The sequence below is a fragment of the Misgurnus anguillicaudatus genome, chromosome 22 (assembly GCF_027580225.2).
Source record: "Misgurnus anguillicaudatus chromosome 22, ASM2758022v2, whole genome shotgun sequence".
Lineage (NCBI taxonomy): Eukaryota > Metazoa > Chordata > Actinopteri > Cypriniformes > Cobitidae > Misgurnus > Misgurnus anguillicaudatus.
In genome coordinates, this window is record NC_073358.2 from 26,879,414 (window position 1) to 26,892,994 (window position 13,581).

At 40.8% G+C, this 13,581-nt stretch overlaps 1 protein-coding gene and 1 long non-coding RNA gene across 2 annotated transcripts; both read left to right on the forward strand.

Moving 5' to 3' along the window:
- Nucleotides 1–2,596: 2,596 nt before the first annotated feature.
- On the forward strand, nt 2,597–4,135 carry LOC141358946 (uncharacterized). The gene is made up of 3 exons (XR_012365500.1): nt 2,597–2,844; nt 2,961–3,030; nt 4,040–4,135. It is a non-coding gene; the product is annotated as an uncharacterized lncRNA (long non-coding RNA).
- A 321-nt stretch (nt 4,136–4,456) lies between these two features.
- Nucleotides 4,457–7,458, forward strand: LOC141358898 (uncharacterized). The gene is made up of 4 exons (XM_073860785.1): nt 4,457–4,498; nt 5,035–5,203; nt 5,296–5,417; nt 6,065–7,458. Exons 1-4 carry the CDS (start codon nt 4,457–4,459, stop codon nt 6,356–6,358), a joined length of 627 nt encoding a protein of 208 aa, XP_073716886.1. The 3' UTR covers nt 6,359–7,458.
- The last annotated feature ends 6,123 nt before the right edge of the window (nt 7,459–13,581 follow it).

Here is a 13,581-nt window from a genome sequence, read left to right on the forward strand (position 1 = left end):
ACAAAGAGTTCACTGTACTCAGATGGCCACCACAGTCACCAGATCTCAACCCAATAGAGCTTTTTTGGGATGTGGTGGAACGGGAGCTTTGTGCCCTGGATGTGCAGCTGACGAATCTGCAACAACTACGTAATGTTATCATGGCAATATGGACCAAAATCTCTGAGAAATGTTTCCAGTACCTTGTTGAATCTGTGCCACGAAGGATTAAGGCAGTTCTGAAAGCAAAAGGGGATCCAACCCAGTACTAGTAAGGTGTACATAATAAAGTGGCCGGTGAGTGTGTATATATATATATGTGTATATATATGTATATATATATATATATATATATATAAAGTTACATGTTACACAATGACAAGCAGACCACTGCCTGCCTATTCTTTACAAGACAGATGCGTATGGTTAAATAATGTAATGCATGCTATATGTGCATTTATGTGTAAATAAAACCCTTAAATAACAGTTTAATCCTTCACTATATTCACAAATAATATTATAATCGCACATTAAGAGGTTATTGGTGGATTTGTCAACTCCATCAGCTTACAGGTCAACTCCGTCAGACATAGAACCTGACGGAGTTGACGTCTGACGGAGTTGACATAAGGGCATGTATTTTCCCTCCAACACATTTATTGTACACTGCAGCTAGGTACTTTTTCCTCAGTTGCTAGCTGTCCCAATAACCTCACTAAAATGCTTAAATTCAATCCACTATGGTTTAAAAAAAGTATCTTAACAGAAAGATGGTGTTGACATGGTACAGCTGTGACCATAGGAATATTGACATTGTTTGTCTAAAATATATAACAAATGTAAACATAAAAGAGAATGTGTGGTAGTGCTGCATTCACCACAGGCAGGGAGATGAAAATGGGTCCTCAGGGATATAGCTGACCTGAATTTCCTGATTTAAATAGCTTTATAAAAAAATCTGACGGAGTTGACAGAAACTGAGTACACAACTTTAATAGGTAGATTTTTATGGAAAATATTGTTTGATGTTCACTTCATGCATTGTTTTTTATATTTATACCCCTTATTTTTTATTGGATATATATGTTTTCACAAATGTAGAGCTTTTTTAAAGTTTTTTGGGATGATTAATATTGTGACCTCTTGCTGAGGACAAGTGCAATAACATGGACCTTCTAACCACAGACCACAAATTTTTTTAAAAATCCCCCCAAAAATAAAAAAGTTTATTTTAAAAATCAAATTGGCATATACAAATCCTATAGATTTAACTTTGTAATTATGTCAATCATGATGAATTTCTTAATTTTTGCTATAAATTAGACTTTTCTAAATGGGACATGTTTTGTCCCGACTCTCAAGAATCAGTGATATATATATATAAAACATACAAACTTGAATAGGTAATAGGGAGGTGACAGTGAGGAAATCTTTCTACCGTTTAATCGACGTAAAAATACAAATCTGCTATAAAAATCTAAATGACAGCGGGGAAAGGAAATTAGTATACATTTACATTAAGTATAACTCATAAAAAATCAATAATTCAGTGTATAATGCTCTGTTGAAATGAAACTCATTTTTGGTTTGTGATTTTTCCAGGCTGCAGATAAAACCTTTATCCAATAAGGCATTGAGGAGACCAGAGTGGGAACTTATACATTCTCAAACACAAAGATGCCCTTGATAAACCAGAGGACATTGGGATTATCCTTGAAAGGCAGATCTTCAGTGATTTGTGAACTTCAGAACTTTGCATCAGCTGCTGCTATGTTATATGGACTAATGTATGCTTTTAACGTCAACTACCCATCTGAACTAATGTATACCTTTGATGTACACCAGAATTTGTGAGTTCTAAACAAACTTTATGTGTGAGCTGTTTCCATGTTATTGCAGGCCTGCACAATATACTTTCCTGTGCTGTGTATGCCTCTTGGAATAAGGATTTTATGCACACAAAGCACATATGGAAAGGTTGACCACAATGTTTTTTTTTGGTTGTTCATGTGGATTTCTATTGAAGCAAAGATGCAGTAGGCATCTTATATGAAGTTCTGAATGGTAAGAAATTAACTGTTACCAAACTTGTTAATTTTGTTGAAATGATCTGTAAACTTAAACAAAAATACAAATGGATTTAGGGAGTTAACTTTCCCAGTAGGCTTACATCTATTTCACAATGTCCATTTTAGTCATTTTTGGCAATATACTCCTCCCGCACTAAGTGAACCAAACAGTATGTGTTATTAGGATTCAACCTCATCCACCAGTAACTCAATGTCTGTGTCTGTAAATTTCCTCTTTTTCGCTCTCTTTGCCATTTTTGCAGTGAGGGAAAAGCACAACCACGTCACTTACAAAGGGAGGTGTTGTCACCATATATGGTTCATTGGAGGCGTTTCGGAATGCAAATGACCATGAAGGTGCACGAGCATGGAGCTTAAGAACACATGGTATTTATCAGCAAGGATTACTTACTGATGTGCGTATTAACCACGTGCGCACGTTTGATAAATCCCGATTTTTGTTGTACGTGCGCACATACTAAATTTCATTTGTAGGTCAAAGTATAAAACATTTTCTACGCACTGTTGATAAATGAGGCCCCTGCACAGCAAAATATCCAGTGTTGTTTGGAGTTGTTTTTCCGGTGTTAATTTACCAGAGTTAAAAAGTGTTGATTCTGGTGTTAATTTAAACGACTTAAACACTTGCAGTGTAAATCAATGGTCAGAGTTAGTGTAATTACCATGAGTTGACCTTAAACCACACTAGTAGAGAGTATATTCAATTTCCGGTCTTCGCACGTTACTTCCTTTCTGATTAATGGCGGACAAGCACATGGAGAAAGTGTTCTAACAGGTAATTATTTTATTCCATAAACTTTCTGATTTGTCCTAGTACATTTCTAATCATTTTTTAAATAATATTTATAAGCTTAAAGACATTTTAAGAGTACTAAAATAATTTTCTTTTAGGTAACACGTCAAATAACGACAGGAACCGAGGGAAGCTGTGTGTATGTTTGGATAGCTCTGGCAAATTAAGGTAAGGGTAACAAAATTGACTACTTTTAGTACAATCGTGTATTGCTTCCACCACCAAAAATATATGACTGTTTAAATTAGCGGCAACAGTTTAATTAAACGCCCAATTTTCCCGTTTTAAATGTATACTTTAACAGCACGGGTCATTAACTATGGTCACGTGGAGCTGAAACATTTCGTGGTCACACTCATACTCAGTGCAGGGAAAATATCAGATAAAGCTGGCGACACACGATTATTTTTGGGTCGATTATTAATGTAATTTGGCTGTGGCCACTGATAAATACGTATTTGATATTTGGATTGGTGCCTACAATCCGATCCTCCGCTGCCATAGAAACAGCGTACAGACGAGACATAAACTGCGAGGTAAGATTGCTGGATTAAGTTAACTGTGTTACGTACAAAAGAAAACAACTGATAGTGTGTGCTATAACGTTACGCTATATATATATACGCTATATCTATATCAGTAATGTTAGTACATTATAAGGGGGTTCAGCCGAATGTAAAGTGTGTTTTTTTAGTGGATTGACCTGTTCGTTATACTGCTCTCGACTAAAACCAACATACTTTAGGTATTCGTTAGGTTTGTCTTATTAACCCAGCAAGAATCTGCTGTGAAAAGCGTTTTGTTTAACTTTATATATCCTGACTAGTTATGGTGCGCAGCAGTTCGGCGTATGACATCAAAGTGCCGCGAGAGGGATACACTCTCGCGGTACTGTGATATCATGCGCCGCACGGTCTGCACATCACTTCACATCACCTTTTACGTTCGCTCACATGGCGTGTGCCTCACGTGCACGTGGTAAGATCTGCAGGTTTGCACCGCATTAACATGAGATTAAGTTGCTTTAGATTTACTTAAATGTAATATTTGTAATTGCATTAACATTTACTAAGCTATTAGTCAAAGTTAATGACAATGACTGATATAATTGTAGCTGCTGCTTTCTGTAGATTTTAACAGCACGAGACTTTCTAATGTTACTTATTTTTTCCAACAGCTTTCGTCATGCTGGTTAAAGTTCAGTGTAAAGGTGTGAAGAAATGGGTAAAATTGCTTGACGATTTTACATTCCAGGATTTTCTTACTGAAGGTAGGTTTAGGTGTGCTTATTTAAATATATATATATATAGCAGCTATTGAGGCATTTCAATGATTGATGATATCAGAAGTCTACAGGTCTTATCTTTAGGTTTCAAATGTGCTATTTGCCTTAAATGTTTGACTTAAATATGAAAATAAATTAAAATTATTGTTATTGTATTTTTCAGTTAAAAACAAATTTGGATTTACAAGAACTACATCTCTTCAAGTCTTTGACGACACTGACACCAATGTGGAGGAGGATGTCTTCCAAGAATTGATTCAAGCCAGTCCAGATATGTTTTACTGTAAGCTTTTACATTTTTGCTCTTGCATGGCGTACAGACAGTCATACAGAGAGTACCCAGGTGAAAAAGTAGTACATGTCATAATGCACTTGAAGTGCTCTGTTTTCGCACATTAATTTTGTGCATGATACACTAAGAATGATTTAGTACTTAAGATAGCATCTAAGTGTGCTATTTTGAGACACGATAAACATTAACTAAAATGTGATTTTAACAAGCAATCTCTGCATACAAAGATGGGTTTAAATTTACTACAAGTGGTACCTAAATATATGTAATACATTTTAGTTAATTTTAATGTCATCTCAAAATAGCACAGATAAGTACACTTAGATGTTCTTAAAATTATCCTAAGTACTAAAGAAGAATTTTGAGTGTTTTGGGTACAAGGTTGGTGTGTGAAAGTAGAGCAATTCAAGTAGATAGTGTAATTTTTTCACTTGGGTAATTAGCCTCATAATTACTGTCTCAAACAATATCAAACATCTTTTGGAAATTTTTCTTGGTTTTTATTTCATAGTCTATCAAAATTATCACATGCACACACAATCCATTTTGAGTCCTGCTTTTCTCATATTTGTCTTGAAATATGCTTCAATATTAGATAAATCAGGACTTTGCTCTTCTGTTCAATGCTGAAACATCCAACAAGTTGCTTGAGAGGTGGGAGACAGCATTCAAGCACAAGATCATCAATGAAGCCAGGTCTCTTACTTCGACAGCAGAAATTCAATGTCTTCTCAATGCAGCAGTGGGAGAAGGATCTGAAAATGGTTAGCATCATTTTGAGGATGTTATAGCTTCAGATTTGCCCTGATTTTTTGTGTTTTTGTGAGAACTAAACACATAATATCCACTTGTTTAGATTGGGACAGTGACATGTCATCCATCCTGCTACTATTGCATCTCTTGCCACCTTCTTCGGGAAGGAAGAAGACCAAGATCAGTGCAACAGAGGCTGTTGATAGACTTGTGCATTTCCACAAGGTAAAACTCATAATACTGTTGCAAATCTTTGTGAATGTGTTTGTTTCTACTAGTAGAACTATGGTTTTTCGATACCATAATGTGACACTGTCTAAATATGTTTTTGGGCATTGTATTGACTTGCAGAGCTGGGATTTCCTTGTTAAATTCATCATTTGTTCTGATAAAGAACGTAAGTCACTTATATTTTGGATGGCCTGAGGGTGTATCAGCACGTTTATTTGGGGGGGTGAAATATTTGGGGATTAACTGGTTTTATTCTGCACATATGTGACTCAGTCTGTAAAAACCCAGCTAAAGTCATTTGTTTGTGAGTTACTGTTGTCCAAATAAAATTATCTTACATATTGTATAGAACAGTTTGTGAAAATATAACATGTATCTTTTATATTGACTAGGATCATGTCAAAGATTAAAATCAATGAAAAATCAATGACTGAAATCAAACTTTAAAGCTCCTAATCTCATAATTAGATTGAGACTTTGGCCTGGATTTACATACAGGGTCACATTGAATTTGAGATATTAGTCATTTCTTATTTATGATTTGGTTCAGCACAAGGTTGCCTGGATTCATCATTACACACTGTAATGTGTTTTTTTTAGTTTGTTAAATCTGATTCTTATTGTTGGGGTTGCTTTTTCAGTCCTGCACCAGTATTGAAGACCATCACAGTGGCAGGCAGAGCCACCAGCCATACCTGCTTGGATTAGGAAGGATTAAGAGCAGAATCGACAACTTCTATGTGGTTGTGGACAAACATCTCATCCCCTGTGCTGGAACCAGCTCTTTGAGTGCTATAGATGAACTCTTCAAAGTCCACTACGTTTTCAAACTGTCATACGAGGAAGCCCTTGTCAACAGACTACAATCTACAACATCGATGTTGGACTTTCTAGTGAGTCTCCCCGAGAAAAGGAGTTACGTGCAAAGCTTTTAAACTAGGTTAAATGTTGAGGTGTTTTTGTGGTCAAAGTTTGCATTCAAGTAGCCACACTTTGATATCTCACTTGAGAGTCACGCTTTTATCCTTCTTTAAAGTTTAAGCTGTTATGTGCACAAGAAATGCTACAAAATCCTGCACAGTCAGTCTTAAATTAGATGGGACAGAATATAGACAATACCTGATTGTGTGTAATGAAATTGAGAATGAAATCCCCATTTTCAGTCAGATTCAGAGAATACTTTTAATCAATGACACTGTGTATTTTATTGTTAACAAACTTGTAACGGAGCATTTCTCGGAGCATCGCCATGCATTTAAAGTTCAGAGGTACTGTGGGTTGAATGAACTTGTCAAAGCCAGCAATTTGAAGTTCTTCAGGCCTTTTGATCTACAGAGTCCATATGGGTCAGATGGTGAATATGTTGTTCCCTCATGTATGTTAGTTTGAGATGTTAGTTTGAGCTAAAATATACATTTCAAACTGATACATTGTGTTGGCTGTTCTTTAATTTAATGTATTTAGTTGAACCAAGTGTAGATTGCATTTAAATACCTAAATATGGGGATGTATGAACACTACATTAGTTTTTAAAAAAACCTTTGTGTTATGAGAACACTATATTAGTAAATAAATAACTTGTTTGGTGTTATGTGAACACTATATTAGTTTTAAAAAACTCCCCTGGTGTTATGTGAACACTACATTAGTTTAAAAAAAATAACGCTCTTAGTGTTACGTGAACACTAAATTAGTTTAAAAAAAACTCCCTTGGTGTTATGTGAACACTACATTAGTTTAAAAAATAACTCTCTTAGTGTTACGTGAACACTAAATTAGTTTAAAAAGAACTCCTGTAGTGTTAAACTTTTGACACAACTAGTGTGGTTGTAGCACTCACTTGGTGTAAATGAAACTCATCAATGGTGTTAACTGTGAACACTCATAGTGTTATTTTTAACATTTTGTGAGTGTAAAAAAATTAACACTTTTTAAAGTGTAAATTTAACTCGATTTAGTGTGGACTCATATAAACTCTGGAAAAGTGTTAATTTTCACACTCCCAGTGTGATTTTAACACTTTAAAATTTGCTGTGTGGCCTTTAAAACCACCACTGGGTCAGCACCCCCTTATCTTCACTTACTTATACATTATTGCTTACCTTCTATGGAGCTGTTTCACATCTGTGGAATGATGCCGGTCAAGACACAATCTGCTGACTCTGTAGCTGTCTTTAAGAATCGTCTAAAAACCCATGTCTTTCGCCAATACCTCACTAGCTAATATAGGGCTTACCATCTTTCTCTATTTTCCTTTATCTCTTTATTTGTACATTCTTACATACATTCTTAAATTTAAAAAACTTGAGACTAGTTCTATATTGCACTTATGTATTGTTGTTCTTGTGTTGCGTCGGCTACAGTAAATGACTGTAAATGTAAATAGTGGCCCTGATGTACTGTCCCTAACCTGAATGTCACCTCCTTCTCTCCTGTCAGCATCCTCTTGTCCCACCAAACACAGCAAATGATTACAAGGAAAATTATTCCACAGTATTCCATATAGTCTGAATATTTGTATTTTTACCATTTTCCTTTGTATTCAACGATGCAATTAGAGGAAAGTAATGCTAGACTATGGTCAGTTCTTATTCACCTTATCAATGAAACCCCTGTCCAGCTCTCTGTATTCATCAGCTTTCCCTAAACTTTTAAAACATTGAAATACACGTTTTTATTTCATTTAAATGTAATTACTGTATTGTTACTCTCTCTCTCTCTCTCTCTCTCTCTCTCTCTCTCTCTCTCTCTCTGACATATTTTATCTACTGATTTATTCTACTGATTTTACTGATTTTAGCATTTAAAAAAGTCCTATCTGGCACATGGGTGGGTGAAATCCACTGCACCAGTGACAATAGGGATAGCTGTAACAAAAAATAGTGACACCCGTACATTCTTCCGTTGAGGGCTTGAATAATAGACACTCCAGCCCAGTTGGTGGCGATAATCCACTTTCGTTAATTGCAAGAATACAAACAAAGTTCCCGGTGCAGAGTAATACCGTACCTCACAGCACATCTAATACAAGTTAATGGAGTTGGCAAAAACTACGATAAAACCTGTTGGCAAGCATCTTTTGCAGCGATTTTTGTGTGAGCGTATCAGTGAAGTGAGGTTTATGTCTTTGTAAATGAAAGTTTAATGCATTTTAGGAAGGATTGTTCCTGTGCACCTATAAACCCATTATAGAGGTGTGAGGTGATACAAGAAGCACCTGAAAATTCTCGGGCCAGCATCATATGTCCAAATTTCAGTCAAAACCGTTCTATTTCATCATAAACAATCTGAAAACAGGGCTTTAAGTGTAAAATACCGAACTTGTCCTTTAACTGGGCCCTCTCTCCCTCGCTCCAAACCCTGTTATCCAAAAAACAGATATCTGTCAAATGTACGTGGACAGATAATTTTTCCAAAAAACAAACAAACAAACAAACAAACACAATGTAAAGAAAATGTATTTAACCCAAGTTAAATAATAATATATGAGCATATTTTTGACATGACTTTAACTCACCCATTCATTAAATGTGTAAATCTATGCATAGTTTTTGTCTTTATTTCACTTTAAGATGCTACTATTGCTTTCCAGAGTTGATGTTTTAATATGAATTGTAGTGCTGTCCAACTTACAGATCTTTCATATAAAGATGCTCCACAGACTCTTAATAGGACTGAGGTCAGGGAATGATGGTGGTCATACCTTAATTTTTTCCTTATTGTTATGATTTCGGTCTTATTGGCTGCTTTGTCTTTGTTTCACTATGTGTTGTGTTTTTGTTTTGACAGCTCCACACGTGCGCGTCTTCCACCTGGTGATCTCATTACCTCTGACTTCTCTCACCTGCGTCCCGCACCTGATTCTTATTATTGTCCAATCCGGTTTGATTTAAATTCCCCTCGTTTCCTTTGTTCTTTGCAAGTTCGTCTTTGTATGTACCTGCCCGCTAGCTTGTCTAGTTCCAGTCCTGTTGTGTCAAGTATCTGTTTCTCGTTTATTGGATTATTCACCGTGCTCTCTGCTGCCTTTGCCTCTTCAGATTCCCCGTCCTGCTGTCAGTCTCTCCCGCTTGGTGTGTCAACCGTCTTTCCTCTGTGAACACTCTGTCTGTGGAATCTCCGAGCGCTGCTCTACACCTTGCGCTGACCAGCCGCAGTGCGCTCTTGGGCGCGTAATTCTGCGCTTCACTCGGACTGCTACAGTGCGCTGTCCAGCACGGACTCTGCTGAAGTATTGACCGCCTCTCTCTCTCATTGTCCCGCCAGGAATCTCTCTCTGTGCCCTGTGAGGATTACATCGAGTGTTTATTTAAAGTGGATGTCCTACAGCCCTGCTGTGTTTCCCACTTAGAGTGTTTTGCATTTACATACATACATACACACATACATCACATGAAGACATTGAGTGTTTTTTTCATTATACATGCCCTACTGATTCAGTGTTTCATTAAAAACCCTCTGCATTGGGATTCTTGAGTTGTGTCGTTCGTAACAGGACGAACTTGCCAAGATGGATCCCGTGGAGGTTGATGCTCTCCGGTCGGCGCTCGCCCAGCAGGGCTCATGGTTAGGTCAACACTCGGCCCGTCTCACCACCACGTCACAGGAGGTCGAGGATTTATCAACACGCATGTCCGACCTTTCCTCCCGTCTTGACCAAGTGCGGCAGAACACCTCGCAAACTAGTCAGCAGCATGAGACGGAGCCCCATGCCTCAGCCCCACCATCATACGATGGCGATCCTGCCTCCTGTCGAGCGTTTTTATCACAATGCTCCTTGGTCTTTGCCCTCCAGCCACGTCGTTATGCCTCTGAGCGCACCCGGGTTGCATACGTTATTACCCTGCTGACTGGCAAGGCTCGTGAATGGGCTACAGCCGTTTGGGATGCCGGCGACCCTTGCTGCCGATCCTTTGATGAATTTCGCGAGGAGATGGAGAAACTCTTCGATCGCTCCGTTCGCGGGGATGCCGCTGCGGCTCGGTTGGCACATTTGGTTCAAGGAAGACACTCAGTCACCGAGTACGCCATAGAGTTCAAGACCTTAGCGGCTGCCTGCCACTGGAACGAAGCGGCTCTTCGAGCGCAGTTTGTCGAGGGGTTGACAGACGGGCTTCAGGATGAAATCGCTGTTCACGATCTCCCCCCCACTCTTGATGCCATTATTGATCTTGCTCTTCGGATCGAAGCTCGGAGGATGCTTCGCAGTCAGCGCCGTTCTCTGCGCCAGCGTGTGTTTGTGGATGAGACCTCCAGTTCTTCCTCGGCCCCTGTGTCACCCTCAGTCGAGTCGGAACCCATGCAACTGGGGCGCATGCGCCTGTCACAGAGAGAGAGAGAGAGAGGCGGTTACAGAATGCCCTCTGTCTCTATTGTGGAAAGCCCGGACATTTCGCCAAGACTTGCCCGTTAAAAGCCGCCGCCCATCAGTGAATACGGGAGTCCTGGTGGGCGCCACTTCTTCAAAACTCTCCCCAGTTTCCAGTACCCAACTCCCCGTTATGTTGTCCTTCGCTGGGCGGGACTATCCATCCACTGCCCTTCTCGACTCTGGCGCGGAGGGCAACTTCATTGATGAAGCGCTGGTTCGCGCCTGGGGTATCCCGGTTGTCCCTCTCCAATCCCCTTTGGATGTCTGGTCTCTAAAAGGGCAGCAGATGGCGCGGATTACACACTGCACTTCTCCTGTGAGTCTCTCTGTGTCTGGTAATCATCGTGAGGAGATTGTGTTGCATATCCTTCATGCTTCTCTATCTCCTATTATTTTAGGGCATGGATGGTTAGCGCAACACAATCCTCACGTTGATTGGCAGCATAGTATTATCTTGTCTTGGTCTCAGTCTTGTCATGTGTCATGTCTTGGTTCTGCTGTTTCTGGTTCTGTTCTCTCTCTTCCTCAGGTTCCGGCGGTCGATTTGACCGGGGTCCCGGCGGAGTATGCGGATATCGCTCAGGTGTTTAGTAAAGCCCGGGCCACCTCCCTTCCTCCTCACCGGCCATATGATTGCGCTATTGATCTCCTCCCCGGCACTTCTCCGCCTAAAGGTAGACTTTATTCTTTGTCGGGTCCTGAGAGAGAGGCTATGGACCAGTATATTAATGATGCCCTGCGTGCCGGTCTCATCCGTCCCTCCACCTTGCCCGCAGGGGCGGGGTTTTTCTTTGTTGAAAAGAAAGACGGCTCCCTGCGTCCTTGTATTGATTATAGGGGTTTGAATGACATTACTGTTAAGAATAGGTACCCCCTTCCTTTAATGTCTACTGCGTTTGAGCTTTTGCAGGGAGCGCAGGTCTTTACTAAGCTAGATTTACGCAATGCCTAACACCTGGTGCGTATAAGAGAGGGAGATGAGTGGAAGACAGCATTTAATACCCCTACTGGACACTTTGAGTACTGCGTTCTGCCTTTCGGGCTTTGTAACGCTCCCTCAGTCTTCCAAACTCTGGTCAATGATGTGCTGAGAGACATGATTAACAAGTTTGTCTTTGTGTACATAGATGATATTCTCATCTTTTCCCCCTCTATGCAGGAACACACTCAGCATGTCCGCCGAGTCTTACGCCGGTTGTTAGAGAATAAGTTGTATGTTAAGGCGGAGAAGTGCGAATTCCATCGTAAGTCAGTTTCGTTCTTGGGTTTTGTTGTCGCCCCAGGTGAGATCCGTCCAGATCCAGCCAAGATCAAAGCGGTTGCCGAATGGCCAGTCCCCGAGTCCCGTAAGGATTTATTAAGATTTCTGGGTTTCGCCAATTTTTACCGGCGATTTATCAGAAATTATGGTCAGGTTGCTCAGCCTCTTACTGCTCTCACTTCCACTAAGGAGAGGTTTGTCTGGAATTCTAGTGCTCAGGAGGCCTTTGATAATTTAAAGTCCCGGTTTATCTCTGCTCCTGTTCTCTCTATTCCAGATCCGGCTGCTCAATTTATTGTGGAGGTGGATGCTTCGGATGTCGGGGTAGGCGCCGTTTTGTCTCAGCGGTCTGTTAAGGATGGCAAGGTGCATCCCTGTGCCTTTTTCTCCCATCGGTTAAACCCAGCAGAGCGAAATTATGACATAGGTAATCGGGAGCTGCTGGCGGTCAGACTGGCTTTGGATGAGTGGCGTCACTGGTTGGAGGGGACCTCGGAGCCCTTCCTGGTCTGGACGGATCATAAAAATCTCGAATACATCCGTTCAGCCAGGAGGTTATCTTCTCGCCAGGCTCGTTGGGCACTCTTCTTTGACAGATTTAACTTCACCCTCTCGTACCGGCCCCGTTCAAAGAATACCAAGCCCGATGCTCTCTCTCGTTTGTTCGAAAGTCCCGGTTTTGCTGGGGACGAAACCATCCTCCCTGAGGGGCGGGTGGTGGGTGCCCTGCGCTGGGGAATAGAACAACGGGTGAGACGGGCCGGCCGGGAGGGGGAAGTGCCAGAGGGGTGCCCAGCGGGTCGATTGTGGGTGCCGAATGCGCTTCGCTCCGAGGTCATCCGGTGGGGTCACGAGTCCAAGTTTGTTTGCCATCCGGGGGTTCGGAGAACGTTGGCTACCGTACGTCAGCGTTTCTGGCGGCCCTCTATGGGTTCCGATGTCAGACAGTTTGTGTTAGCCTGTCAGGTTTGTGCCCGTAATAAGGCCTCTCATCAAGCCCTTATTGGTCTGCTTAAACCGTTACCCATCCCCTCTCGTCCTTGGTCACATATCGCCATTGATTTTGTAACCAATTTGCCTAGTTCTAAGGGAAACACTGTTGTTTTGACCATTGTGGACCGCTTCTCCAAGGCGGTTCATTTTGTCCCTTTGCCCAAATTACCCACTGCCAAGGAAACTGCCCAGGTAATGATCGAACACGTCTTTCGCTTACATGGTCTGCCCACAGACGTTGTTTCAGATAGGGGTCCTCAGTTTATTTCTCGTTTCTGGCAGGAATTTTGTAGACAAATAGGCTCCACAGCTAGCTTGTCTTCAGGGTATCATCCTCAGACCAACGGGCAATGTGAACGGGCTAACCAAGATTTAGGTAGAGCTCTCCGCTGTCTGACATCGCAATATCCGAGCTCCTGGTGCCAACAGTTACCCTGGGTTGAATACGCCCACAATTCTCTCCCTGTTTCGTCTCTCAACATGTCCCCTTTTGAGGCGTCCATGGGGTTTCAGCCCCCTTTATTCCCGTCACA

Excerpts from the sequence above, each read along its gene's own strand:
- LOC141358898 (XM_073860785.1), top strand. The coding sequence starts at position 4,457 with ATGGCGTACAGACAGTCATACAGAGAGTACCCAGGTGAAAAA. Across the intron at positions 5,204-5,295 it reads GGGAGAAGGATCTGAAAATG|ATTGGGACAGTGACATGTCA; the intron begins GTTAGCATCATT and ends CCACTTGTTTAG. Across the intron at positions 5,418-6,064 it reads GACTTGTGCATTTCCACAAG|TCCTGCACCAGTATTGAAGA; the intron begins GTAAAACTCATA and ends TTGCTTTTTCAG.